This window comes from Girardinichthys multiradiatus, chromosome 19, assembly GCF_021462225.1.
Source record: "Girardinichthys multiradiatus isolate DD_20200921_A chromosome 19, DD_fGirMul_XY1, whole genome shotgun sequence".
NCBI classification, from domain to species: domain Eukaryota; kingdom Metazoa; phylum Chordata; class Actinopteri; order Cyprinodontiformes; family Goodeidae; genus Girardinichthys; species Girardinichthys multiradiatus.
The window spans coordinates 26,918,483-26,945,300 of NC_061811.1; the positions used below are offsets into that span (position 1 = coordinate 26,918,483).

At 39.4% G+C, this 26,818-nt stretch overlaps 1 protein-coding gene across 16 annotated transcripts in view; it reads left to right on the top strand.

Moving 5' to 3' along the window:
- Positions 1 to 12,500: 12,500 nt before the first annotated feature.
- The window catches only part of tnika (TRAF2 and NCK interacting kinase a), a 96,198-nt gene continuing 81,880 nt past the window's right edge, over positions 12,501 to 26,818 (top strand). For 2 of the 16 annotated variants that reach the window (XM_047345008.1, XM_047345007.1), the window contains exon 1: positions 12,565 to 13,034. In XM_047345008.1, coding sequence (XP_047200964.1) covers positions 12,978 to 13,034 — 57 coding nt within the window. In that variant the 5' untranslated portion in view covers positions 12,565 to 12,977. Of the gene's footprint in view, positions 13,035 to 26,818 lie in introns of all 16 variants that reach the window. The other 14 variants (XM_047345005.1, XM_047345006.1, XM_047345009.1 and 11 more) reach the window with 14 other exon arrangements.

Here is a 26,818-nt window from a genome sequence, read left to right on the forward strand (position 1 = left end):
CTCCTGACTAGAGCATTTTAATGTTTGATCTGGTTTAACATTTTATCAGATGTTTGAAGACTTTATGTGAAAAGGCCATAGGGTTGTTTGGTTAAACTGATCATACCTTGTGTAAAGTTTAATAATTAAAGTGCAAAAGAAACAATGCATTGACAGACTAGTTGTAGTCACAAAGGAAAAATGTTTTTATTTGTACAGAATTGATATACTTGCAGAGGACAGCATGAATCAAAGTGGCAACACCTTGTTAACATGCCCAGTGAGTCATCTTAAGCAGAATTCCCTGTAAAATCAAGACATGAATACCTAAGATTCTGCTTTCTGTGTGATGAATACAGATGACCTCGTTTGAGTTTAGCTTTCTTCTCTGAAATAAACACAACTGTGAATTCTTAAATAGTTGATCTCCACAGACTTGTTTTCATAGTGAGTCACTGCTTGTTTTTGGTTGTGAGATGAATGAAAGTATTGACTGAATAGATGCTGAACTAAAAAAAAATAATAATCTGTTCCTTTCTATGTCCTTAATAAGAGGTTCTGGTGCTTATGGAGTTTAAACGAAAATTCAACATGGAAGACTCACCACCCCGCCATGTTCAATCACTTCTCACTGGCTGCTCCAATCAACGGCAGGTCCGCACTCCTCCTCAGCCAATCATCTCCCAGGGCATTGTTTAAAGACCCTCTACATGGAAAACACCACTCTGCTGCTGTGCTTCGACCCTCCTCCACCCCTTCTCCACCATGGGCTCCCAACTCCTTCCATACCAAGGCCTACACCACCACCAGGATCGGATCCCAGGCGGGGAAGATGTACCTAATCATAATCCTAAGATGTTTATTCAAACCTACTTCATCCTCAGCGTTTATGTCTTCCTCAGGGGTCTGAGCGCCAAATAAATAATCTTTCATTAATAAATTCTTTAACCGTCTTCTTGTTGTTTCTCCTATGTGAGTCTTTCCAGGTTGAAATGTTTTGTAAAGTCCTTTTAGCTATTTTGCAGATGTGCTGATTTGTTATCAAAGAGCAGGCTCAGCAAATTCCCAAAGTCAGTAGAGGAATTGGTGGAGAAAAGACTTCTAGCAGTCAGGTGAGGTTGGATAATTATAGTCTCTTCCAAACTAGTCATCCTCATTATACCTTTTTATGATACAACCACAAACCTCAATGTTTTTTTTAATGTAATGTTTTATAGACCAACATTAAGTTTTGCATAATGGTGAAGTGAAAGGAAAGGGACAAATGGTTTTCAACTTAAAACATAGAAATAGCACAAGCTCTTTTATCTGAAAACAACAGTTTACATGTTTTGCCACAGATTTTGAATCGGCTTTAGCTCTAAAATTTGATTATGCCATTCTAGCATTTCGTTGGTCTAAACTACTTCATAGTAACTCTGGCTGCATGTTTACGCTATTAGTCTTGCTGTATCTGCTGAATAAAAGCATAACCAAAGCATGATGCTGCCACTGCTATGTTCAACATGGGAATTGTGTGTTCAAAGTGGTGTGCAGTGTTAAGCTTTCTGGCACACCTAGCATTTTACAGGTACACCAGATCATTGAGCTGTTTCCACATGTTTGCTGTGTCCCTAAGTGGCTTGTGGGGAACTGCAAATGTGATTAGTTCTGGTTTTCTTTCAACAATGACCCTCTGTGTACTTGTACTTGACCTTTTAGGAAATTCTCCAACCTGAGCCATGGCTCTGCACCTCCTCCAAAGTTACCATGGGCCTCTTGGCTATTTCCATGCACCCTTTTTTTTCCACTTTTCTTTTATGCACTCCTCTCTGTGGGTCTAACACATAAAATCCCAATGATATACAGTGACGTTTGTGGTTGTAATGTGATTAATTGTGATCAAGGTGCATAAAGCAAGCAACTGTAAACACTATCCACTTAAAATTTACACAGACTGTGAATTGTTCAGTTTTAACAAACGTGGTAAGAACAGTATCAAAAATCTTTCAATTAAAGGGAATTCAACTGTACTTAGCAGTAAATGTCAAAGCAGCGACAGTAGGGAATTCACAATGGTGTAATCTGAGAGTAATCTGAGTCACATATAGATTGAAACATGAACTGGAAACAATCACAATCTTCTTGACCTTAGCTGCACAGCGATGCATCACTGACAGATGTTTTCTTTCAAAGAAATAAAATTAAAAACAAACAAACAATAAAAAGGTTAAGTTTATGATTGTTTCCATTGTTTCACACAATGGCCAGGAAATTCTGTAAACTTTTGATCTATTAAATTACTCTGGATGGAGTTTCAGGAATGGAACACCATTACAACTACAATCAGAGACATCAACACAGATAACCTATTTCACAAATATCTAAAATACTGGCTGATTAGTAACCAGACCTGACAACACTGAACTCTTGCTGCAGCCATCTTGTGTTTCAGTTATGAATGTGTGACTTGTGCTGTCCTGCTGAATTTAAAAAAAAGAATTAAAAAAAAGAATAAAAGACAAGAGTGACACAGTTGCAACCAGGAAAGGGACGTCTTTAAGCAGGAGCCGAGCATGTAAAGGTAAATCATTAAAGGTTTCTTATGATTCAAAAAGACCCCGACCTGAGTCTGGCAGGTCTGTTATTGATTAGTCCCAGACCAATCAATAGTTACAACTCTTTTGAATATTTAATCCTTAGTTTTCCTCATTAAAATTGCAAAGCACTAAAACCACTTCTGTTTGTTGTTTTGTACCATCCACCAGGCCCTTACTCTCAATTTTTAGATCAGTTTTCAGACTTTTTATCTGAGTTAGTGTTAAATACAGATAAGGCTATTATAGTGGGGGATTTTAACATTCATGTTGACACTGAAAGTGATAGCTTAAATATAGCCTTTAATGCTATCTTAGACTCAATTGGTTTTGCTCAAAACATTAACAAACCTACCCACCTTTGTCTTCATTCTCTGGACCTTGTGCTGACATATGGCATTGAGTGTAAAGACATAACAATATTTTCTCATAACCCTGTCCTGTCTGACCATTTTTTAATAACCTTTGAGTTTAATTTAACCGAGTCCTCCACACCTGAAAGAAAATTTCATTATAGTAGATCATTATCAGACAATGCTGTAACAACCTTTAAAGAATCTATTCCACTTTTAATTTCCTCATTATCACAGAAAAACACAGTGGAGGGCAATAATTTTGTTTCTTCCCCTTTACAAATTGATTCTCTTGTTCATAGTGTTACTTCATCATTGCGTGGTGCATTAGACAATGCAGCCACCTTGAAAAAGAAGGTAATTATTCATAGGAGGCTAGCTCCCTGGTTCAATTCAGAGCTGCGTACTTTAAAGCACAATGTTAGAAAACTGGAGAGAAAATGGCTCTCTACACACCTAGAGGATTCCTACTTAATCTGGGAAAATAGCCTACTGTTGTATAAAAAGACACTTCACCAAGCTAGAACAGCTTATTCCTCATCATTAATAGAAGAGAACAAGAATAATCCTAGGTTTCTCTTTGGTACAGTTGTTAAACTTACACAGTCATAGCTCTGTTGAGCCATCCATTTCCTTAGCTCTCAGAAGTCATGACTTTATGGGATTCTTCCTAAATAAATTTGATTCTATTAAAAAGAAAATCTTTGACATACTCCCGAAGATGATTACTTCATCCTCAGCAAGTGAGACAACATTGGAAGTAACTGTAGAACCTGATCTGTGTTTGGACTGTTTTGATCCTGTGGAGCTTCCTGAGTTATCAGAAATATTAGCTTCATCTAAACCTTCAACTTGTATGTTAGACCCAATCCCAACCAAATTATTTAAGGAAGTGTGATTACCAGCCCCATTTTAGATATGATTAATCTATCTTTAGTAAATGGATATGTACCACAGGCTTTTAAGGTAGCTGTAATTAAACCTTTGCTTAAGAAACCTTCACTTGATTGAGATGACTTAAATATTACAGACCTATATCCAATCTACCATTCTTATCTAAAATTCATGAGAAAGTAGTTGCCTCTCACCCATAGACTGCTGGAGATAGGCACCAGCTCCCCCGTGACCCACTATAGAATAAGCGGTAGAAAATGACTGACTGACTGACTGACCTGTTTGAAGAGTTTCAGTCAGGTTTCAGAGCTCATCATAGCACTGAAACAGCTCTGCTGAAAGTCACTAATGATATTCTTATGGCCTCAGATAATGGACTTGTGTCTGTACTGGTTCTGTTAGATCTCTGCTGCATTTGATACAGTCGATCACAATATTCTCTTAGAAAGGCTGGAATATGCTGCAGGGATCAGGGGAACAGGACTAGGCTGGTTTAAATCTTATTTGTCTGACAAATTCCAGTTTGTTCATATAAATGATAAATCATCTTTAAACTCCAGGGTTAATTGTGGTGTACCACAGGGTTCAGTACTTGGGCCAATTCTCTTTACTATATATATGCTTCCAATAGGTCAAATTATCAGGCAGCATAGGATAAATTTTCACTGTTATGCTGATGATACTCAGCTTTACTTATCCATACATCCTGATGAGCCCAACCAGTTAGATAGACTACAAGCATGTCTTGAAGACAGTAAAACTTGGATGACTTTAAATTTTCTGCTTCTAAATTCAGACAAGACAGAAGTTGTCGTCTTTGGACCGGAGTCTTTAAAAAAGAAACTGCTTAGTCAATCACTTAACCTGGATGGCATTAAATTGACCTCCGGTAATAAAGTAAAAAACCTTGGTGTTATTTTTCACCAGGGCATGTCATTTAAATCCCATATTAAACAGGTTTCTAGGATTTCCTTCTTTCATCTCCGGAACATTGCCAAAATTAGAAATATCCTATCCAGGAGCGACGCTGAAAAACTAGTCCATGCATTTGTTACTTCAAGGCTGGACTATTGTAATTCTTTACTATCAGGATGTCCACAAAATGTAGTTAAAAGCCTTCAGCAGATTCAAAATGCTGCAGCAAAAGTTCTGATGAAAATTAAAAAGAGAGATCATATTTCCCCTACTTTAGCATCCCTTCATAGGCTCCCTGTTAAATCCAGAATAGAATTTAAAATTCTCCTCCTCACATATAAAGCCCTTAATGATCTAGCTCCATCATACATTAGAGATCTGATTGTTCCATACGTTCCTTACAGGGCACTTCATTCTCAGACTGCAAGTTAACTGGTGGTTCCTAGAGTCTCTAGAAGTAGAATGGGAGGCAGATCCTTTAGTTATCAGGCTCCTCTCCTGTGGAACCAGCTCCCAGTTTTAGTCCGTGAGGCAGAGACCCTGACTACTTTTAAGGCTAGGCTTGAAACTTTCCTTTTTGATAAAGCTTATAGTTAGAGTGGCTTAGGTTATCTTGAGCTGTCTTCCTTATTTCTTTCTTCCGTCTTCTTCCCTCCCTGTTGGATGGAGTAAGGGGGAGTCAGGTTTAGCCTAGACCGGCTCAGTTATGTTTGAGGTGCAAACACACCCTATATGACTACCTGTATGACCCCCTCTCTTTTCCAATGGTTATGGTCAACCTGACAGAGAGAGGTATCCCAATCGTTGTGGTTTTTAGTATAACAATGGCCATCAGTGGGCTCTGGATGGACAAACTGTCTAGAGTCTCTAGAAGTAGAATGGGAGGCAGATCTTTTAGTTACCAGGCTCCTCTCCTGTGGAACCATCTCCCAGTTTTAGTCCGTGAGGCAGAGACCCTGTCTACTTTTAAGGCTAGGCTTAAAACTTTCCTTTTTGATAAAGCTTATAGTTAGAGTGGCTTAGGTTATCCTGAGCTATCTATGTAGTTATGCTGCTATAGGGTTAGGCTGCTGGAGGACATAATGACCACTTTCAACCTCTTCGCTACATTCTCACACTGCTCTCCAATTTTTGCATTATTTGTTGTTATTTCGGCTTTTAACTTTGTTCTCTCTCTTTTCTCTTCCTAGAAGCTACACCTGGCCTGACTCTGTGTCTACCTGTGACACCTTTCTGGAGAGGGGCATCGTCCAAGCTTCTGCTGGCAACAACTTAATGCTCACCTTCTACTGATGATACACTTGGCCCTATCTTTCAGTGTTTAACCCTTTCTCTCTCCTAGACATGGCGATTGACTGAGCTTAACTGTAACTAACTCTATGTGCTCTCTTTCAGACTCTAACCATGAAAACTGGCTCAGAGTTTATCTGTTCTTTCTTTCTTGGTGAAACGACTAAAGGAGCTACATCCATTAACATTTACTTTTCCTTCCCATAGAAAGTACTCCTGGATCAGTGCTTCTTTGTTCTCTTTGTGTCTGCTCTGTTCTCTCAAACCCCCAGTCGGTCGTGGCAGATGGCCGCTCACACTGAGCCTGGTTCTGTTGGAGGTTTCTTCCTGTTAAAAGGGAGTTTTTCCTCTCCACTGTTGCTACATGCATGCTCAGTATGAGGGATTGCTGCAAAGTCAACGCCAGTGACTGTCCATTGTCTCTACACGCTCATTCGGGAGGAGGGAATGCGGCAAGTCACTGACTGGATGCAATCTGCTGGGTTTCCTTAGATAGAAAAACTTTTTATCCAATTTGAATAAATAACTGAATCTGACTGCACTGTTCAATGGTTAGGATTAATTGGAATGTATGTACCTGACTGTTGTGAAGTGCCTTGAGACGACATGTGTTGTGAATTGGCGCTATATAAATAAACTGAATTGAATTGAATTGTTAAAGCTCAGACTTCTTCTATGTGAAGAGGATCATTGTGGTTTCTTAAGTTTGCAGTTTGTTGTTGTAGAGTGATGTTGAACATATGATGAATAACTGTCAATCACAGTAGAGAAATGTTTGCCGGTTTTGATCTGGACGACTGACTAAACTAAAACAATCTATTGCAAGCCCAACTTCCATCATGGTGACTATATTTTCCAGATGTGCATATTTGTATTCAAAATGCCGGTTTAACAAGGTTTTAACAGTTTAAGTCAGGACAGAAATGGGGGAGGTGGACAATCTGCATGCCATCATGTGTGTGGTTGGACCTCTGCAGCTCCTCCAGAGCTATCATGGCCCTCTCTTCTCTGATCAGAACTGGTGGAATCTGGTCATTGTAGGTGGAAAACCATGTCTTGATATATTTGTGAATCAGTATTACATTGGTGATAGATGAAAATGATCCATGAGATGTTGTTGAAATACTGTTTCAAAAGCTAATCCCACTTTAAACATTCCCATAACTTTCTCCCAGACCTATATGCTGGGTTTCGTGGTTGTCATGTTGATGTGTTTTCATTAATGTTATCTGATGGTGGTGCATGGGGTAGAGTGTGCAACCCATGTACGGAGGCTTAAGGCCACTAGTGGCACAAACTGTGCATGAATTGCAGAAAGGAGGTTTTTATTGGGGCCTGCCATAGCAATGCATAGGAGAGCATTATTATTCACCTGGTCAAAACCTATCCACTTTAACGCAGCGCGCACCCCCACAATATATACATCAAAACGTCCGGCTCGGTCCTGGGAGGTGTGCTATTACTTTTATTGGCGTTTCGAGTTACCATGGCGACGTAATTTACGAAAAACCACCCCCCCAAAATCCCCATAGGAATGAATGGAGTCAGGGGCGGAGGAATCCTCAAAATTCACTGTTTTTGAGGCTCTACTGTATCGCCATACTTTCACCTAGAAACACAGTTTGACTTTCAGTTTGTAGAAAAATCCGTCGGCTTTTCAGAAGTGAAAACGGTTTGTTGATAACTGCTACGGTTTCGCTAAAATTAGACTCCAAGCGACACAAAGTTTGCGAGAAAATCACACTAACAGTGGAGATGGCAGTTACTAGAGTGTAGAAAGACGGGATTTTTCCAGGAAAAATGAGAGGTGCTGCGTGAGTGAGAAACAGCAGGTGTCAAGTTACACTGACGCTCTTTGCTGATTGGCTGATTCATTCCTCACTGTTCTATTTATAGCTCTGTGTATCTCCTACTGTATATGTCTGGATGTGATTCTGTCTTTCTTTCTGCCTCTCTGTGTCTCACACACAGACACACACCCACACACCCACACACACACACACCCACCCACACACACACACACCCACCCACACATGCATGGATTACTATCTTTCTGAGGACTTTGCATTTACTTTCATTGATTTTCAGTCATTTCTATGGCTTAAACATGACCCGACCCCTAACCCTTTGACCATCTTCATAGGAGGCAACTACATGGCGGCCATGTTGTGTGGGGAACTTAAACAGCATGTATTGCTGTTCCAACATCCAGACAACAGTGATTAACCCTAAAGGGCAATTTCTTTCATCACCCTTCCATGGATACTAATGATTTTTGAAAGCTGATAATAACATACACAATGGTTTTAGAATAGCAAGGATGTTCTATATTACTAATAGAAATAACCCAGACCTGAAAGGACAACCATGCTTGATTTTCAAAATAAGACAAAACCTGCAGATGATTGCAGGAGTGGGCTTCACACTACTGTTGGAGCTCCCCCAGTGATGGGAATGGGACTATGCTGGTCCTTTGAAACAGGCTTACTGAAACTTCCAAAATAAAAGCCCACCCCTTCCATAGTTACTATGGATTTTTTGAGCTGACAAGTGCATAGAAAATGATTTTTAAATAGCAAGCGGGTTCTATTTAACTAATGGAACTAACTCAGACCTGAAGGGACAACCATGCTGGACTTTCAAAATAAGACAAAACATGCTCTACAAAATAAAAGCCTTTGCATTTTAAACAATAGATCATTTCAGGACTGAGCTTCACACTAATGTTGGAGCTCACCCAGTGTTGCCCATTTAAAATAAGGCTTACTGAAAATGTCAAAATAAAAGCCTCAGTCTTCCAGAGTTACTAGTAATTTTTTAAGGTGATTATTGCATACATAATGATTTTTAAATAGCTAAACCTAACGGCCAGAGAAACTTTGTGGTCCGAGAAGCACGTACCAAGAGGCAGGCCCCGTCTAAATTTCTTCCGAAATTTTCTAGTTTTATATACCAAGCAGTGTGTGAGTAAAGGGAGGTGAGTACATAAGTACACCACACCTTTCAAATTCTTCATAATAAAATGTTTTGAAAACCTGAATATCTTTCTGCTTTACAAAAATGAACTACTTTGTGTTGGACTATCATATAAAATACAAATTTATTGAGATTTGCGGTGGTAAATAGACAAAATGTTAAAAACGGCAAGGAGTATAAGTACATATAGAAATTACTGCAGATATTTTTTATTTACAATTAAAAGTAAATAAAACCCAGTTGTGTATTTCTTACTCTAATAAAAGTAGTAAACACAGCATCAAAACAGTTTAAACAAAAATAAGGTAAAACATGTAAAAAATTTAGATTTTTCCTGAGTAGCAGGAAGCAACAGTAGTTCAAAAGTTAAAAGTACAACCAAAATTTTCAGGACGTGGTACTGGGGTTTTCACTGCACACTAAAACAGGTGTGTGACTGTTGTGACTTATTTCCATCTCATGAAACAGATAGAAAATTCTAGAAAATTATGATTGCATTGTCTTCACCTCCTACCTTTGGCAAATCAGGGTGACAGACCAGTCACAAACTGAAAAGGAAATGTTATTAAAGAGAAGCAGGAACAGAAAATGCCTGGAGGTGCTTACCACATGGCAAATCCTGCTTGGTGACTAGCAGGATAATGAAACTCAGCTTCATTCTTTGTAAAGAGGAAAAACAACAAACTATAAATGTTATTGTAGACTTGCTCCCTTTTGCAGTGTTAGTTTCTGGATTGCTGACTGAAATAGGACTATTTTGTTTGTTTTGTTCCTGCAGACTAATCCAGGGGAAAAACCTTCTTGGTTTTAAAGATAAGGCTACACACCTTTTTGTTAAACTGTTTTTTCTAAGCCAGAACCCAGCAGGCAAACTTAATAAATATATTGGTGGGTTTGTGCTGCATATAGAGCTCATGGTCTTACTGCTGTGGATTTCCTTTTTGAATTATCTTTCAGAAATTTACCAAAGAATGTGGAAATGGACTTTTAGTGCATCTTTAACTTGTCCAGGTCTAACTAGATCATCTATATATCATCATCATCGGATATATCAAACTATACCACATCTTACACCTCAATAGGTGCTTATCTTTCCTACTGCGTACTGAACTCACTGTCATTCCATCTGCCTACAAAACCTTTCAAAACCAAAACCAAATCTTTTTGGTTTCTTTGTTGGACAAGTCTCATTCTGACACAGATTCCTATGACATTTCCTCAGAGATGTTGCTTTAGTTATGCAGCTTTTGTGACCTTGATATTGGCAATATACAAGTAAGCATGAAACGATTTGAGGAAAACTAGATTTTTGCAGCCCCAATGCCAATCCAAGCTTTTAAAGAACATGCATTGGCCTATATCAAGTCCAATATTACATTAAAATCGATGCCATACAATTAAGGTTCCTTACATAAATACAGTTCTGTGAAAAAGGATTGGGTTCCATGCAGATTTCTTCTGTTTTTGCTTTTATGTCACACTTAAATGTTTCACATCATCAAAAAACCTGTGAAATAGTAATTGCGTCCTTGTTAAATATAGATTAAATGTGATTACCCACACTAGTCAAACCAGCCCTGATAAAGGTCAGACCTGTGGAATCAAGAAATCACATAAATGGAACCTGTTTGACAACATGAAGTAGGCTAAAAGATCTCCCAAAGGAGCACATCATGCTCTGATCTAAAGAAATTCAACAACAGATGAGAAACAAACACTGACAATAATAAGTATGGAAGGGGTTACAAAGTAATTTCCAAGACTTTAGGAATCTAGGGAACTACAGTGAGGGACAACATGCTCAAACAGAGAACATAGAGATTGGCCAGAGTCCAGAGGTGCCATGGTAGCTCTGGATGAGCTGCAGAGATCACACAACTACTCCAAGAACACAATGACAACTTATCCAGGAGGTCACAAAAGTACCAAGAATACTAGAGGCCATTGCAAAGTACAATGAGCCTGATCATGGGTAAAAAGAAATGGATGAGGTTTTAGAAAACAACTATGAGCCTGGCAGGTATTCTAGTTGGACTTGTTACAGAGCAAATGTGTTCCACAACCATTCACCTGGTAAACTTCTGAAAGGTTGTCCTAACATTACTTCAAATTCTTGCAGGTGGAAAACATCTCACAGAAGTTCACACGTGATTCGAAACTACAAATCCAGTTAAATTAATGAAACATTAGTTAACCAGCAGCTTCAAATCACATGCCAACTTCAGCTTGTAAGGGGAGCGTCACCTGGTTGCTAACTGCATTCAGCAAATTGGTAACCTAAGGAAAATGTAAGGTGAGCATGCACCCTCAGACACTTGTAGGATTAAAAACTGTGACGAAAAACGTATACTTATTACTTATACTTACTTATTTTGGATTGGTTGAATGTTGGGAGTTTCATTTTGGGCAAATACAACTGACAGCAGACGAAGGTTAAAGTATCCACAACTTCAGAATTAGTAAGGTCCACTAAAGCCAAATATAAATTTCCTTGGTAAGATTTGTTTGTGACTGTGACCACAATTCAAAATTCAAAAATTTTTTCAGCCAACATATTTATTAACAAATGAAAATTTTCTTAAAATGGAAAATGCTAGGTACAGAACAGGGGACTCGTCTTTTTTGTCCACATTTTATTTTAATTTCATTGAAAATAGGACCACAAAGTACAGACTTGAACACAGCCATTCATTAAACCAGGCAAAATATAGCAAGCGTTTATGAAGAGTGACCTATATCTTGCTGAGCATAGACAGATTTTTTCCCCTAAGCAACAAAACAAGTAACCAATAAAAATGTGGAATCTGTATGGGTTTCTTTTAATTATGGAAATGTAGGAAACTCTATCTACAATCAACACGGCTACTATGTTTCATTACAATGCAGGTTAGAAAATGAATTTGTGTGGCCCCTGAGTACTTTCATCTCGCCAATATTAACCCACATTAAAAACGTTTGTGCGCAGCAACATGCGAACACAGTCTGTCTGTTGGTCCCACTGAAAAAAAACCCCAAAACATCCCAGTGACTGTTTTCTTGCTCAGCCTAACTGTAAACTGTGTAAGGGGGCCCCTTAAATCAGCATATATCTGAAGCACAAACTTGAAACGTTTTAATCAGGAATCGAGGTCAGATTCATCCAACCAAAATTATAGAAGTCTATCCATCTAAGCCACCGAGGAATCAGACAGAAAAATGTTTGCCAGAAATTGGAATAACTCAATCAAGCTCCGATTTTTTTTCCCATCTGTGGAGCATATGTGGTCAGAGTTAAGTTTAGGGTGTACATTTTTAAGGAGGGACCCAAGTCCAAGCTTTAGGGTGTTTTTTTCTACTTTTATTTACATATTTATTTTTGCTGAATTGACATTTGTCTTAAGGCAAGGGATTTGCTTAAAGAAAAATTAAATAGTTTTGACCCTTCTGGCTTTCCATATTACTCGGGGCCCATTCATGACAGAACCGCCGCAGAAAACAGTGCCATACATTTATCTTGAATAGAAAAAAAAAATGTTATTAAGCAAAAGGGAAGGAGGAAAAAAAATGATAAGGAAACAAAGTTTGAAAGCGCGTACCGCCTCGGCTGCCAAACCCCGCCCGGTAAACAGGCGTGGTTTCCCGAGGAGGCAGTGCGCTCGGCTCCTGTCTGCCCTCCTCTTGCATATTAACCGCTTGGCTGTCATAGCAGCAGCAGCAGCAACAGAAGCGATCCATCCTCCGCAGGACTTTACCTTCCTCAGTGCACCTTATTACATCTCTCCAGACATAGAGCTTTTCTCGCTCTCCGTCCTCCGCGCCTTTGCGCGCTAGCAGTGCGCTCCCAAACCCAAGCCCTGAACAGCCAGAGAGGGGCTGGTATTATTCTGTGATCCAACGAGAGCCCACCGTAGAGAGGAGGGCAGCCTAGAGGAGGACCACACGGTCGGTCGTGACAGCAGAGGCCGTTCCTGGATAACCGACAAACTAAGAGTGGCTTCTTTTTGTGTTCTCCATCATGGCGTGTGACTCTCCAGCTCAGAGTCAGTTTGAAATCGACCTGTCGGCTTTGAAGGTGAGATCGTGTCCGCAAAATTCTCTTTGAAATATTTGAGAAATAGATCCTTCATTTCTTGCATCTGACCGTACAGCCTTAATGATAACCGGCAGCAGAGCAGCGTGCTGCTTGAGGCGCGTATGAGGGGAGGGGGGCTGGTTGGGCTCTGCTTTGCCACAAACCCCACATATAACATAGATCATTTTATATATAGATATTAACAAGCATGACAGCTGGTTTGACACCTCGTATTTACTAAGGTAACAGGATTTATGATGCAGAACTGAGGTTGTAGTGGTGATTTTTGCAGAGCTGGATTTTGTGCACTATGTGCCTAACAGTCTACATTTTATAAGAAACGTCAACTATTTTTACCACTCCCTGCTGGTTCTGCAGAGGCTTTAAAAAATGCATCTAGGTTTGCCCCACTTGCAGTTTCTCAGTGGACTATCTCTTGTGAAAGTGTCTCAGTTTACCTGTGGTTACTGTAACATCTCAGTGAAAGCTGTGCATGTTAAAGCCTTTGAGTTTTTGTGTTGTTTGCATCTCTTTAAAATGTTGGTGTCCGTAGCAGAAGGGAAGGATGTTGTACACAGGAGCTCTGAGAAACAAAACCACATCTCTTGCTTTCTCTCACAGTGCTGTTGCGGTGTGTCTGCATGCAGTAATCTGCTTTCCTATGCTCTCAATTGTGCCTGTAAGGCCATTTGTATGCCATTAATGGAAACTCTGTATGTGCCTGCCTCCTCATTTGTCTTTATTCTTTCAGAACAGCTTATCTGTTCTTACACCAGCACGCTGTTGTTCCCTTTTCTAGCAGTTTTGCCTCTTGTTTATTTTAGATTGCCTTTCCTGTGCTTGATTTAATATACTTCCCCACCTGTCTATCAGCCACTCTACCTCTCTGCCCGGCTGGTAAATAAAAAGATCAATGTTTATAAGAGAGGTGAATCGTGTGTGGGAATAAAGAAAAAGGGGTTTACATTCTTGAAAAGGCAGACAGTATGTAAAAGTATTCACTAAGATAGATAGAGGACATGAGAGATGAAGACGCCTGAGCAAGAGGGGGGAAGTGTCCATGCATTGGGAGTCACTGCATGCATGTCTTGTTTATTTAAAGACATAATGTTAGGTTGAATCTCTTGGTTGTCTTGGGGGCAGCTCCAAGGACATGCATGCACAAATGCTAACATTTGGATGATCATTTGACAAGATATGCAAAGATGACTATAGTCCATTTATGTTTATTTAGCAGCTCATGCATTGTCTTCAAGGCTTCTGTTGCATGCTTCTGCGTGATGGGTGTTTGCAAAGCCCAGTAGGTATAGGAAACTGAGAGGGACTAAAATGTTTCTGGCAGCCTTTGGTGAAATTTGAAAAACACCTCAAAGATTATATATTTCATAGAATATTGTTAAACCCATATTATTTTTAATATTTCATTCTGCAAGTGTTTATTTGTTTGGTCATTTGTACAATCAAATAATTTAAGAACTGGGGTAGAAAGAAACCCAATTTGGATTGTTTTCCTGTGTGTAAAATAGACTGATCCAGCCCATTGGCTGATTAAATACAACAGGGTTAATGGAAAGTTGAGTGAAGGAAAAAGTGTGGAGAAAAAAGGTACCTAAGCAACAGGGAGAGCCTACCAATGAGTGGGTTGAAATGAATAATCTATGATCTTGATTAGTAAACAAGTACAATTTGAGCTGTTTAATCTTAGTTTAATTCTGCATTATAAACTATCAGATAAGAAAAGAAAAAAAAAATCTACTTTATCATGACTTAAGATGAAAACTTTCATTGGTAAATAATGCAATTTAAATAGCATTTAAATAATATAAAATATGTAAAATATGTTTTTGTGCTTCTTGAACATATCTTTGGTTAAAATTTCAAAGTTTATTTATTAAATGAATGTTGCTAAAAAAGAAAAGAGGCTAAAACATAATTTTAAGAAAATGTAAAATAGAAATTAATCTAGCTTCGGCCAAAGTAGGAAGCTTGAACATAGCTAGCACTAGCGTGCGCTAGCTACTTAGTTGGCAAAAACCTAAAGTTATTTTAAGGGAACAAACTTTTTCTCTTGTGTGAGTGAAGTCATTAACACAACCTACTGGCTCTAACTGTAACATACAGCATAATTTCCTCATCTTGGTGTTTATTCTTCCATCCTGTGGAAGACGTTCAGTCAAATAGGATCAGGTCATTGTGTGGTTCAAAATGACTGCCTGTGAAAACTGATGTGGCCCATTTTTTTTTCGAACACAATTCTGAGTCACAACGTTACACCCATTGCTTGGATAAAAATACTCACCTTTCAATCCCAGCAGCACATGCAGCATTTGGGTTAAAGGAACTTCTCAGCAGATTTATTGAGCTATATTTGTTGGACTGTCAGGTCTGTTTGTTTTCCTTTGTTCCAAACACCTGTTTTTCTAGTTGTGTTGATAGGTTTTTTGGGTTTACAGATCTTAGGTAAACAAAAAGGTGAGATGAGTAATTTTGAATTCTGTCAGATAAATTCCCAACATGTCTGAACAAGCCCCACCATAGAGTATCTCCTCCCAGCAGATAGCAATACAGACACACACAGAGAGACCAAGATGAGTGCACAGTCAATCGCTGTGGCTGCTAGACAGGAAATAGGTCAGCTGTGTCTGACGCAGAGGGGGTGGGGGTGTTTTGGATTGTGATTATTACTCTGGTTGTGGTGCTGATGATCGAGCATTGAACCGCGTGTCTGCTTGACCATCACTCAAACAAACACGCAGAAAGACTCAAATAAACTGAACTTAGTGGGAAGTGCAGTGGAGAGAAAAGTGTTTTTTCATGTTTTACGTCCTTTGCACTATTTTTTATTCACTAGCTTTGTCAGCCCTCTCTCTCCCTCTGTCTCTGCACCATTTGATGCTCACATGAAACCCCAGCAGCACCTGTTATAGATGATTTTGCTTGAGAGGGAAGGGCCAGGCTCTTACCTGTCATACTATGACTCACAATGACTGCCAAAAGAAACAAGGTCAAGACACATTTTTTTGTATTTTCTTTTAACAGACAGCAGTTTTTATTTATTAGGACACAAGCGTGGTAGGTCAGAGGCGCCCAAAGCACTGGCTCGCCCTGTCAGCTGACGGGAGCAACAGATGGTGAACCAGCAGGAAGTTCACAGCACTTGACACACACACGTGCACACAAACTGGCGATGGAATGATCTACTGCACAGGGACTCAGGTGTGAGATCTGAGATGAAGGCAAAAGGACGTTATGATGAAGGAAGAGTGAGATGGCCTTGGAAAATTTTTCATTAAACCTTTTTCACCAACTTCATTGTATCTCATTGGAAATTATGCACAAATCGCCTAATTTTGAAGTGCAATAAAGATCATATAAGACATGCTTTTCACTATTTCTCTAATAAGTTCTTAAAAGAGTGGTGTGTGCATTTGTATTAATCCCTTCTGAGTCAATAATTTGTAGAACCACCTTTTACAACAGTTGCAATTTAACTTGGATTACACTGCATACTGTTGGACTTTATTTACTTATTAGATGACTTCTGAAGCCAAGTGATAGTTAAACTGAGGATTTCATTTATGAGGAGCAGAGTTCAGGGGACTTATGTGGTATCTAACAAGTTTCTTCTAGTATTATCCCTGTTCACCTTCTTCTCTCAGCTCTCACTACCTTCCCTGTAACTGCTGAAGTAAAGCAACCCCACAACATGATGGTGTCACCACCATGTTTCACCATAGAGACTGTGAGTTGATGTGCTGTGCTATTTTTCTGTCACATATAGCCTTTTGCATGTAGGCCAGAAAGTTCAGTTTTGATCACATCTGATGATGCTGTTTGTTCACTAATGTTCTTTAAGAACCTGTACGGTTTTTAGAGAACAGCTAGATTTATTTTAGATTAAATTACACATATGCGTGCTCTGTTTACTGATTAAGTGACTTTTGAAGGCAGTTAGTTACAGTTAGCTTTTTTTTTTCTTTGTAAAATTCAAACCCATGTAACATTTGCCTTCCACTTCTCAGCTATGCACCCCTTTGTGTTGGTCAATCACATACAAACATATGTGGTTGTAATGTGACAAAATAATGAAAAGTTCCAGAGTTGTGGGGAGTTTTGCAAGCCACTGTCAAGGAAGGGGTGAATGCATAAAGAAATTAGGATTCCGAGTAGAGAAAGAAAATTGGTGAATGTGGTCTCAGGGTAAAGATGTTGATGTGACCAGTGACTAAAGTAGTCCAAGGCAAGGACCCCTCTTCAGAGCCTCTCCATTCCCTCTCTTTGTTGCCCAGTAAGGCCACATTCCTTGCCCCCTAACCACAGACACCATAGCAACAGGGCCACAGCAGTGCCCAAGGCTTACACAGAGCTTATTCATGAATAGTCTATATACTGTATGGCAGTTTGTCGCTGAGAAATGCCCCTCTCCCTTCCCATCCTCCTTTTCTCACTGCCTGCTTCTAGCTGACCTATTTTTTTTCCCTCTCAAGTCGGTGATGGAGTTGCATTGAGTCCTCTGCAAGCATAAAATATGCAAATGTGTTGTTGGATGTGTTTTAATAAGCAATTTCTGTTTTAAAAAGTATAGATTATGCTTAGAAAAATGACACCAATAATCAGCCGCACATTGTGACTTTAAAACTACATGAACAAAACGGTTATTAACCAATAGCATGCTTCAAAGGCAAGTCTATAAAAAGAATGAGTTAAACAACACGATGCAGTGAAGAAATGTTCCAGAAGACGGATAGAAATGACAGAAAGAGAGAGTCAAAGATTGAGAAGAAAAGATGAAGGATGAGAGGGACGAATGGATGGCAGGGAGAGGTGTGAGATGACAAGTTGTCTAAGATGGATGGGAAGATATGAACAGCATATGAGTTCTTAAGCATTGCAGGGAAAAAAAGAACCACAATCCGGCACCATGAGTTGTCACTAGCCTGCCGTTAATCTGTGATTAAAAGTTGACTCCTGGTAATGTAAAGTACATGTCTGGATGGGGTGTTTAGGGAATTAGGCTACAACTGCATTTTCTTGTCAACTGGAAGTGGTTTTATGAGGCGTACCAAGCCTCGCACGACTCCTATGATCCTCTTAGGGTCTCAAATTCAATAAACCTCATGTTCTGAAATGAGTTTTTTCTATAGCCATAAACTCTACTCCCCTGCTTTAAAATAGAAATGCAATTACAGTTCTAATAATGTCTGTACCAAAATATCTGGGCTATAAATGTATATTTATTGCCCAGATTTTATTTTAATATTTATTATTTGATCTATCTGCTCGGGTAGCCTGCATTCTCCTTCTTAACAGGCATTGTTCGCAGCTTGCCAGCTTTAAAGCGGTGGTGGTGTGAAAAAACAAACACAAAACTCACTGGTAATCATACCAGAACTCTTTTAATGGCAAAGCTTACAAAAAGGTGCAGGAGGGAAAGACTGAGGAGACAGACAGGAAGCAGAAGGGAGGAGGAGCATTCAGATTATGACAGCATTACCTTAACTTAATAAATTAGAATGGCCAGAACTACATAGAATTACAGAGAAATGCCCCCGTTTCCCCTGGGAAAAGGAGACTTCGACAGCGAGCTGCTGTCACAACAACTGATAGGAGTGGGAAATAATGGAATTCTCCTCCAAAACAGATTTGCCCCACTTCAGAATGAAAACCAGGAAAACTATCCATCTTCTGAGATCAACCTTCATTCTAAACAGTCTTCTCCTAAATTGCCAGAGAAAAAGTACCCCACCAGACCAAGAACCCTAATAGTGGGCAACACAGCTGTGGATGGAATTAAAAACTTCTGCAACAAGAAAAACACAGAAGTTATGATTGTACCAGTAACATGGTCTCTGATATCTCAGAGAATATTCTTGCAATCACAGAAAAGCGCCCGTCTCTAGAAAACCTTATTATACACTGTGGAGCCATGGATGACGTGGCTGATAAAAAATTTGAAAGACTGAAGGAGGATTTCACTCGTCTTCTGAATATTGTTGGAGGTCTCAATATCAAGGTGTTTCTCAGCGGACCCTTTGCACCGATTTTCTGTGGAGATGAGATTTTTTCCAGACTTCTGATGATTAATAAGTGGTTGAAAAAAACATGTGCCACCACACCTGTGAACTTCATCGACAACTTTAATATTTTTTGGGAAAAAAGACAACTCTTCAAGCAAGATGGTTTCTGTTTGAACAAGCCAGGAGCCAGACGTCTCGCATCTAATCTCTTCTATTCAGTAAATAATCCGCCAGCAGCTTCGACCTTCAGCAGAGAACATGGAGTATCAACAACAATGATAACGCTGACTCCAACAGCTCCAGCAGAAACAATCAGCCAGTTGGCTGAGAAAGAAAGGTCATCACAAAAGGTCTCCCCGTCGAAATCCACAGGAGAAGTGGACCCCCCCATTATACCCCCATCCCCCCAAACCCAGACCCAGACCGACACCCCCCGGTAAACCCCCCCTCACCCCAGACCCTGACCCAGACCGCACAGAACTCTCTCATCTACCCACTGAGCCTGCTTTTTGCTTTACTGAATTCTGATAACATGAAAAGAGCTCTTAAAATCGGGACCCAAATGGCTCTGATATTTTCTCCATTCAACACCCCCCATGGCCGAGGCCCTGCTACTAAACCAACATCTTCCAAATGCCGCAGACCTCCACCACCTCCTAATCTATCTCCTCCTAATCAGGACCTTCAAATCACTTCTCTGTAATACAGTCTGGGCCCCAGTGGTAACTATCAGAAATGAGCATGTCCAGGAAAAACCTGGGCCCCTAATAGGAGATAGTTGTAAAATCTCTGTGCTTATAGGTGACAGAAAGAACAAAGCCAAAAGGATAAGAGACAGTAATAAACAATCAAAAAAAGCCATAAACTGTCAGATACAACCAGACACAGAGTTAATATCAGCAACTAAGTCATATAAACAGGCTTTACTGAACATTAGATCTCTGTCAGGAAAATAATTTTTAATCAATGACTTCACTACTGACCACGATCTTGATGTTATGTTTTTAACAGAAACATGGTTACATGAATTTAATGAAGCTCCCATTCTGATAGAAGCGACACCTCCGAACTACAATTTTCTTTGTGAGAGCAGACAGTAAAGAAAAGTTGGAGGGGTGGCCACTTTGTTTAAAGATTTATTAGAGTGTAAAAAAGTATTTCTGGGCAAATTTGACTCTTTTGAATATTTGGCTCTCCAGGTAAAGAGCCCGGTCCGAACCATGTTCTTGAATATTTACAGGCCTTCTAAGTCCAAAACAAATTTTATCAGTGATTTTAATGAGCTTTTATCTGTGATTTGTGTTGACTATGACTGTTTAATTATTGTGGGAGACTTCAACATTCACATGGACAATCCTGAAGACAGAAGTACAATAGAGCTATGTGACACTCTTAGAAATTTTGGTTTGACTCATCATGTTAAACAGCAAACCCACAAACAGGGACATATTTTGGACTTGATCATCACTAAGGGTCTAAACATTACCAATGTGTCTATAACTGATGTTGCTCTATCTGACCACTTTTCTGTTATTTTTGAATGCATCATCTGCAATGACTCAGTTTGCCAAAGAGACATGATAAGAAAATGCATCTTTAAGGACGGTGCTGCTGAAACCTTTAACCAGATTTACTCTTCTACCTCCACTTTGCCCTGTAACACTGTAGATGAGCTGGTAGATAACTTTCATTCTAAAATCTTGGACATCATTGATTCAATTGCTCCAATTAAAGTGAAAGTCGTTTCTGGGAAGAAAATGTCTCCATGGAGAAGTGCTCCACCAGTCAGAAGTGAAAAAAAAGGGGTGTCGAAAAGCTGAATGCAGGTGGCGAAAGACTGGACTCCAGGTTCACTATATTATCTATAAAGAGAGACTATGCAGATATAACCTACAACTGAAAAATGCAAGGGAATCTTTCTTTTCTGAGATCATCAGCAAAAACATTAATAATGCTCGTGCATTATTTGCCACGGTCGACAGGTTAACAAACCCTCCTGTAACTGTAGCATCTGAACTTCACTCTACCAGGGCCTGCAATAAATTTGCTAAATTCTTTACTGAAAAAACCCAAAAGATCAGAGAGGCAGTCAGCACATCCACATCAACTCCAGTACCAATGTTGTCTCCAACTAGAACTGATTTTGACAAAATTTCCCAATTTCCCCAAATAAACTGCAAAATCTTAGAATAAATTGTACACCAACTAAGCTCTTCTTCCTGCTGTCTCAGTGTTTTACCCACAGCTTTCCTTAAGAAAGCTTTGCCTGTAATAACATCTGATTTAACACAAATAATAAACACGTCCCTTTTGTCAGGTGTTTTCCCCCAGGCCCTAAAAACAGCAATTGTCAAACCTCTATTGAAAAAGAGCAACTTGGACAAGCTGCTACTACAGAACTACAGGCCTTTATCAAACCTCCCCTTCATCGGTAAGATTATTGAAAAAGCTGTGTTTTAGCAGTTAAACAACTTCCTAACAACGACCAACCACTTCGATGTCTCCAGTCAGGCTTCTGTGCTCACCATAGGACAGAGACTGCTCTTGTCAAGGTGTTCAATGACATCCGTATAAATGCAGAATGTGGAAGAACCACAGTGCTGGTATTATTGGACCTTAGTGCAACATTCGACACTGTTGATCACTCCATTTTATTAGAGCGCCTGCAAAACTGGGTCGGCCTTTCTGGTACAGCACTCAATTGGTTTAAATCCTACTTGAAGGACAGGGACTTTTTTGTGTCAGTAGGTAACTTTACATCAAAGAGCACAAAAATCACATGTGGCGTTCCCCAAGGGTCCATCTTAGGGCCCCTCCTATCAGTATCTACATGCTCCCCCTAACTCAGATTTTAATAAACAACAACGTAAGTTATCATAACTATGCAGATGACACAGCTATACGTTACGATGTCACCAGGTGACTATGAACCCATTCAAACGCTGGGTAAATGCTTAGAAGAAATCAATGCATAGATGGGCCTAAATTTTCTTCAGCTAAATCAAACAAAACTGAAGTAATAATCTTTGGACCAAAGGAAGAGCGTTTAAAGGTTAGCACCCAGCTTCAGTTAATACAGCTAGAAACCACCAGTCAGGCTCGAAACCTGGGTGTAGTGATGGACTCAGACCTGAACCTTCAGAGGCACATAAAGGTAGTAACTAGGTTGGCCTTCTATCACCTAAAGAACATCTCCAGGATTAAAGGACTAATGTCTCAGCAGGACCTTGAAAAACTAATTAATGCGTTCATCTTTAGTATAATTGATTACTGCAACGGTGTCTTCACAGGTCTGCCTAAAAAGTCAATCAGACAGCTGCAGTTGATCCAGAACGCTGCTGCCCACATCCTCACTAGAACTAAGAAAGTGGAGCACATCACCCCGGTTCTAAAGTCCCTACGCTGGCTCCCTGTAACTCAGAGAATAGACTTTAAAATACTTCTGTTAGGCTATAAATCACTGAATGGCTTAGCTCAAAAATACATTACAGACTTGTTGTCAGTGTATCAACCACCCAGACCTCTCAGGTCATCTCGCTCAAATCTATTCTGCATACCCAGAACCAGAACTAAACATGGAGAAGCAGCTTTTAGTTCTTATGCTCCACTAATCTGGAATAAAGTGCCAGAGAACTGTAAAATCACCGAAACCCTACGTTGCTTTAAATCAAGATTAAAAATTTATTTGTTTAGAGTGGCCTTTGACTGTGCCATCTAAACATTATTAGTTGCGTTTTCAGTCCAATTTTCCTTTCATTTTCTTGTCCATCATTCTATTCTCTTTATTTTATTTTTTTTCACTTTTTTAAATTACCTCTGTTGCTTGATTTTATCATTTGATTTGTTTTTCTGTGTCTGTATCTGTGTTTATTTGCTTTGTGATTGTATTGTAATTGTATGTACAGCGCTTTGAGTGTCTCGTATGCCATGCCTGAGAAACATTATCCCCTCTAAATATGCCAAATATATGTAAAGCATCATGAGGATTGCTCTGAATACTTGGAAATAACCTGTCAGCTTTTTTTTGGTAAGCTTGGTGTCTTTATGTTTATTAGTTTTTCCTAAATGATTCTTATTACCAGACTTGGACCTACTTTCTAGAAGTCAAATAATCAGGTGATGGTATAAAGAATTTAAGGGGTGATTTGGCCTTCAAATTTAACCCAAGAAAATATCTGGGAGATAAAGCTAATTTTCAAGGCCTCTGCATCACTGCTTACATGACTCAAAGTATATATTGTCAATATTTGTGTCTGAAAGTACATGGCAGTTCTGTGACTGTTATCCTCAGACAGAACTGGATCAAGGGGAACCTTCTCAGTGTTAAGCAGGTGGTTTAAATGTTGTATCTATCGGTGTACATCCGCCCCTGCAGCTTTGCACCTCGGCTGTTTTTACCCTGGGGGATGTGCTCACTGGGTATACATTTATTTTATTTGTACTTCTGCCTCATTTTACATTTCTCATGTATGATTCGGTTCGATATTGTTTCAAATTTTAGAAGAATGCTGAACTCATAGAGATCTGATACAAAAGATTCTTAAAGTCTCTCAGTACAGGTTAAGACAGGACAAGTGACCAAAATTCAACCTCTTACATACATACACAGCCATAATGAGTGTCAGTCAGTCATTTTCTACTGCTTATTCCATAGTGGGTCGCGGGAGAGCTGGTGCCTATCTCCAGCAGTCTATGGGCAGGAGGCTGGGTCCATCCTGGACAAGTCACCAGTCCATCACAGGGCAACACACAAACAACCAAGCACACACTCATTCATACACCTAAGGGCAATTTAGAGTGACCAATTAACCTAACAGGCATGTCTATGGACTGTGGGAGGAAGCCGGAGTACCCGGTGAGAACCCACGCATGCACAGGGAGAACATGCAAACTTCATGCAGAAAGACCCCAGGCTGGGAATCGAACCCAGGACCTTTTTTTATGTTTGAGGTGCAGGCAATTGGTTCTTCTGTTCGGACCTTTGATACTGACATAAGATAATCCTGGGAATGAGTGTAACTACATCAAACCATCCAACGCAAACATGGCAAGACAATGGTGAGAGAGGCTTTTAAAATTTGTGATTAATCTGATAAATCAATCACAATCAGCATTCAGAGGTTGTAGGCTTTGAAATGAAGTATATTTAAATCACATTAAAATAATCCACTATCAACTTAAATGCAGCAGCAACAGGCTTCTTTTTTGGCCTTAAAAGACAAAAAATAAAATAATTTTTATTTTATTTTAACCAGAATAAAATTAGAATGTACAGCAATAAATTCAAATCTCTGTATAATTCAATTAGATTGATTTGCTTATATGCTTCTGGGTATGCATTTGACCCGTTAGTCTTGAAAAGTCTCTTGAGAAGACATTTGTTGCAAATTGTACCCATGTCAACAAACTGATTACAACTGAATTTAATGGGCTCATTTTTAGCCCCAGTCATCTGTATTGTGGCACACTCTCAATTTGTGAAAAGTGGTGGTGGACAATAAGTAATTTTCTTCCTTCCATGTTTCAAACAAGTCTTCTGTTAAATAAAAAATCTGATTCTAAACTAATAAAAGCCAACTGTGGATGCTGCTATATACATTTCTGTATCATCAGCATAACATTAAAATTTGCAGTGGTGCCGGTACCATCAATCTAATTGATACTTGAACAATAAACGTGGACCCATACACAGATGCCCTGATCAGAGATTATATGTCTGATTCCAATTACTGGTTTTGTAAATCTCTGACCTACTGATTCTTTAGCTTTCTCTTTAAGGGTTGGAAATAACAGTATGAATATAGTTAAATAAAGCAAGGATTTCTTAAAAACGGCCCAAAGTTAGAGCAGAGGGACAGATTTTCTCTACAAATAAATTATAGCTAAAAGGAACTACAGCATATCTCATTTACTCTTCTAGAGTATTATAGCTCACTAATTTATTTTTTACTCCTGAAAATGTGAAATGGGCCACATCAGAAGATATTAACTTTACTTAACCCTATAATGCAAAATATATTGTTTATCAGATCTCTATCTCTTTAACAAAGTTAGTCCGTGCCGGAAAGCCCTGCCATATTAGGTAAACATGTTGCTAAATTTTATTACGGTAATGTTTTTCGATAAAATGTGGAAATCTTGGAAAAAGGTTGTATGCGTGTGTTAGTTATCAGACAATGACCTTAACTGTGGGATTTCCAAAATAATGTCCATGACAGACAGAACCAGCCTCAAACGTCTAAAACAGAGCAATATCTTTAGCTTCCTGTTTTCATTTTTGCTGAAGTCGTTCCCCGATGTTGCACTTTAAAAGCAACAGCCTCACTCTTTTTTCTCTGGCCCTTGAGTTCATTTTAAACACATATCTGATATTTAATATATCTAACCTTGAGTTTTCACTCAAAAACAACTTCCAGAGCGTTGTTGTCAGTGCGACCAGGTAGGGCATATGTATGGTGCATTAACCGAATGGAAAAAGATTGGATTTTTTAGTATCTGACTGGCTGATCACTGATCAGGCTGGTCAAGAAGTAACTGAAGTAGTACAGGGGCTTTTGCTATGAATAAATGATAATAATTGTGTGCCGAAAAGTCCTTACATATGCAATGAATTGTCTTTTCTCAATAGTTCAGCATTTTCTTTAAGAAACCAGTGAAACTCTTTTAGTTAGAACCTGTGATCTGTCAGTGTAAATAAAATGTGTGTTTATTACAGGAATATTAATCATGTATGATTAGCCAGGCTCATGTGTTTTAATGTTGCAACATTGCTGACCAGTGAGTTCATGTGGCAGTCATGTGAACCTTGCAGACAATCGGAAGGGAAACAAATAGAAAAAAAGAGGACGGGGGTATAATTGTCGCAGCCATAGGCAAGTTTAAATAAGAGTTGAACACACTAAAAAAAGGTTGGCACATGTTGAGAGCTCATTGTGCAAGTGGCCTATAAAATATGAATGATAGTGTGCTATATTTTCACCAATAGGCCTGAGGACATATATGAAGTGGAGCAGCAAAAATGTGTTGTTTCTCATTCTGTGCATTCATAGTGGACCTGTAGGTGTGCATCGTGTGTCAGTGTGACTCCTACATATATTCATTTACAGCAAACTCTAGGTAATATTCCTTCCTTCCTTCCTTTTTTTTTGTTTTACTCTGACCCAGTCCGAAGGGTTTTCAGTGTATATCAACAGAAAAGAAACTGAACTGCATCAGAGGTATCCCGGGAATCCCTGTCAAAAATGTGCATGCAGTGCTGAGAGCTGATTTGCACCAAATCTACATGCAAACTCACACACACACACACACACACTTGCAGAGAGGCAAAGAAGTGAGGGGAGAGAAGCAAAGTCAACCTGTGTCAGATAAAGCCCTTATAGCAAGACAAACAGATTGCAGAAGCTTGGTTTCAGCAAGCGCTTCTTCACCGACTTTATGTTTTGTGCCCACTCTTTCTCGTTGGAACACACAAATGATAACTATCAAGCCCCCACCCCAATCCCCCGTGTAGGAGTGTGTTTTTGGCACAGTGTGTGAATATGTGCACAGGTTTCTGGTTTTGAAAGTGTGAATGAGTGAAACAGTGAGAGGATGTGCTTGAGACAGAGAGTTAGAGAATGAATGTGTTGAAGTGTGTGAGGAAAAGTGCATAGGGGCTGGTGTTTATAGCACACAACAACAAGGTGGGGGTGTGGGGGTGTGGGGGGGAGGGGGGGGGAGGGGAAGAGATGGGGTGAAAGAACAGGAAAAGGAAGAAGAGAAATGCCC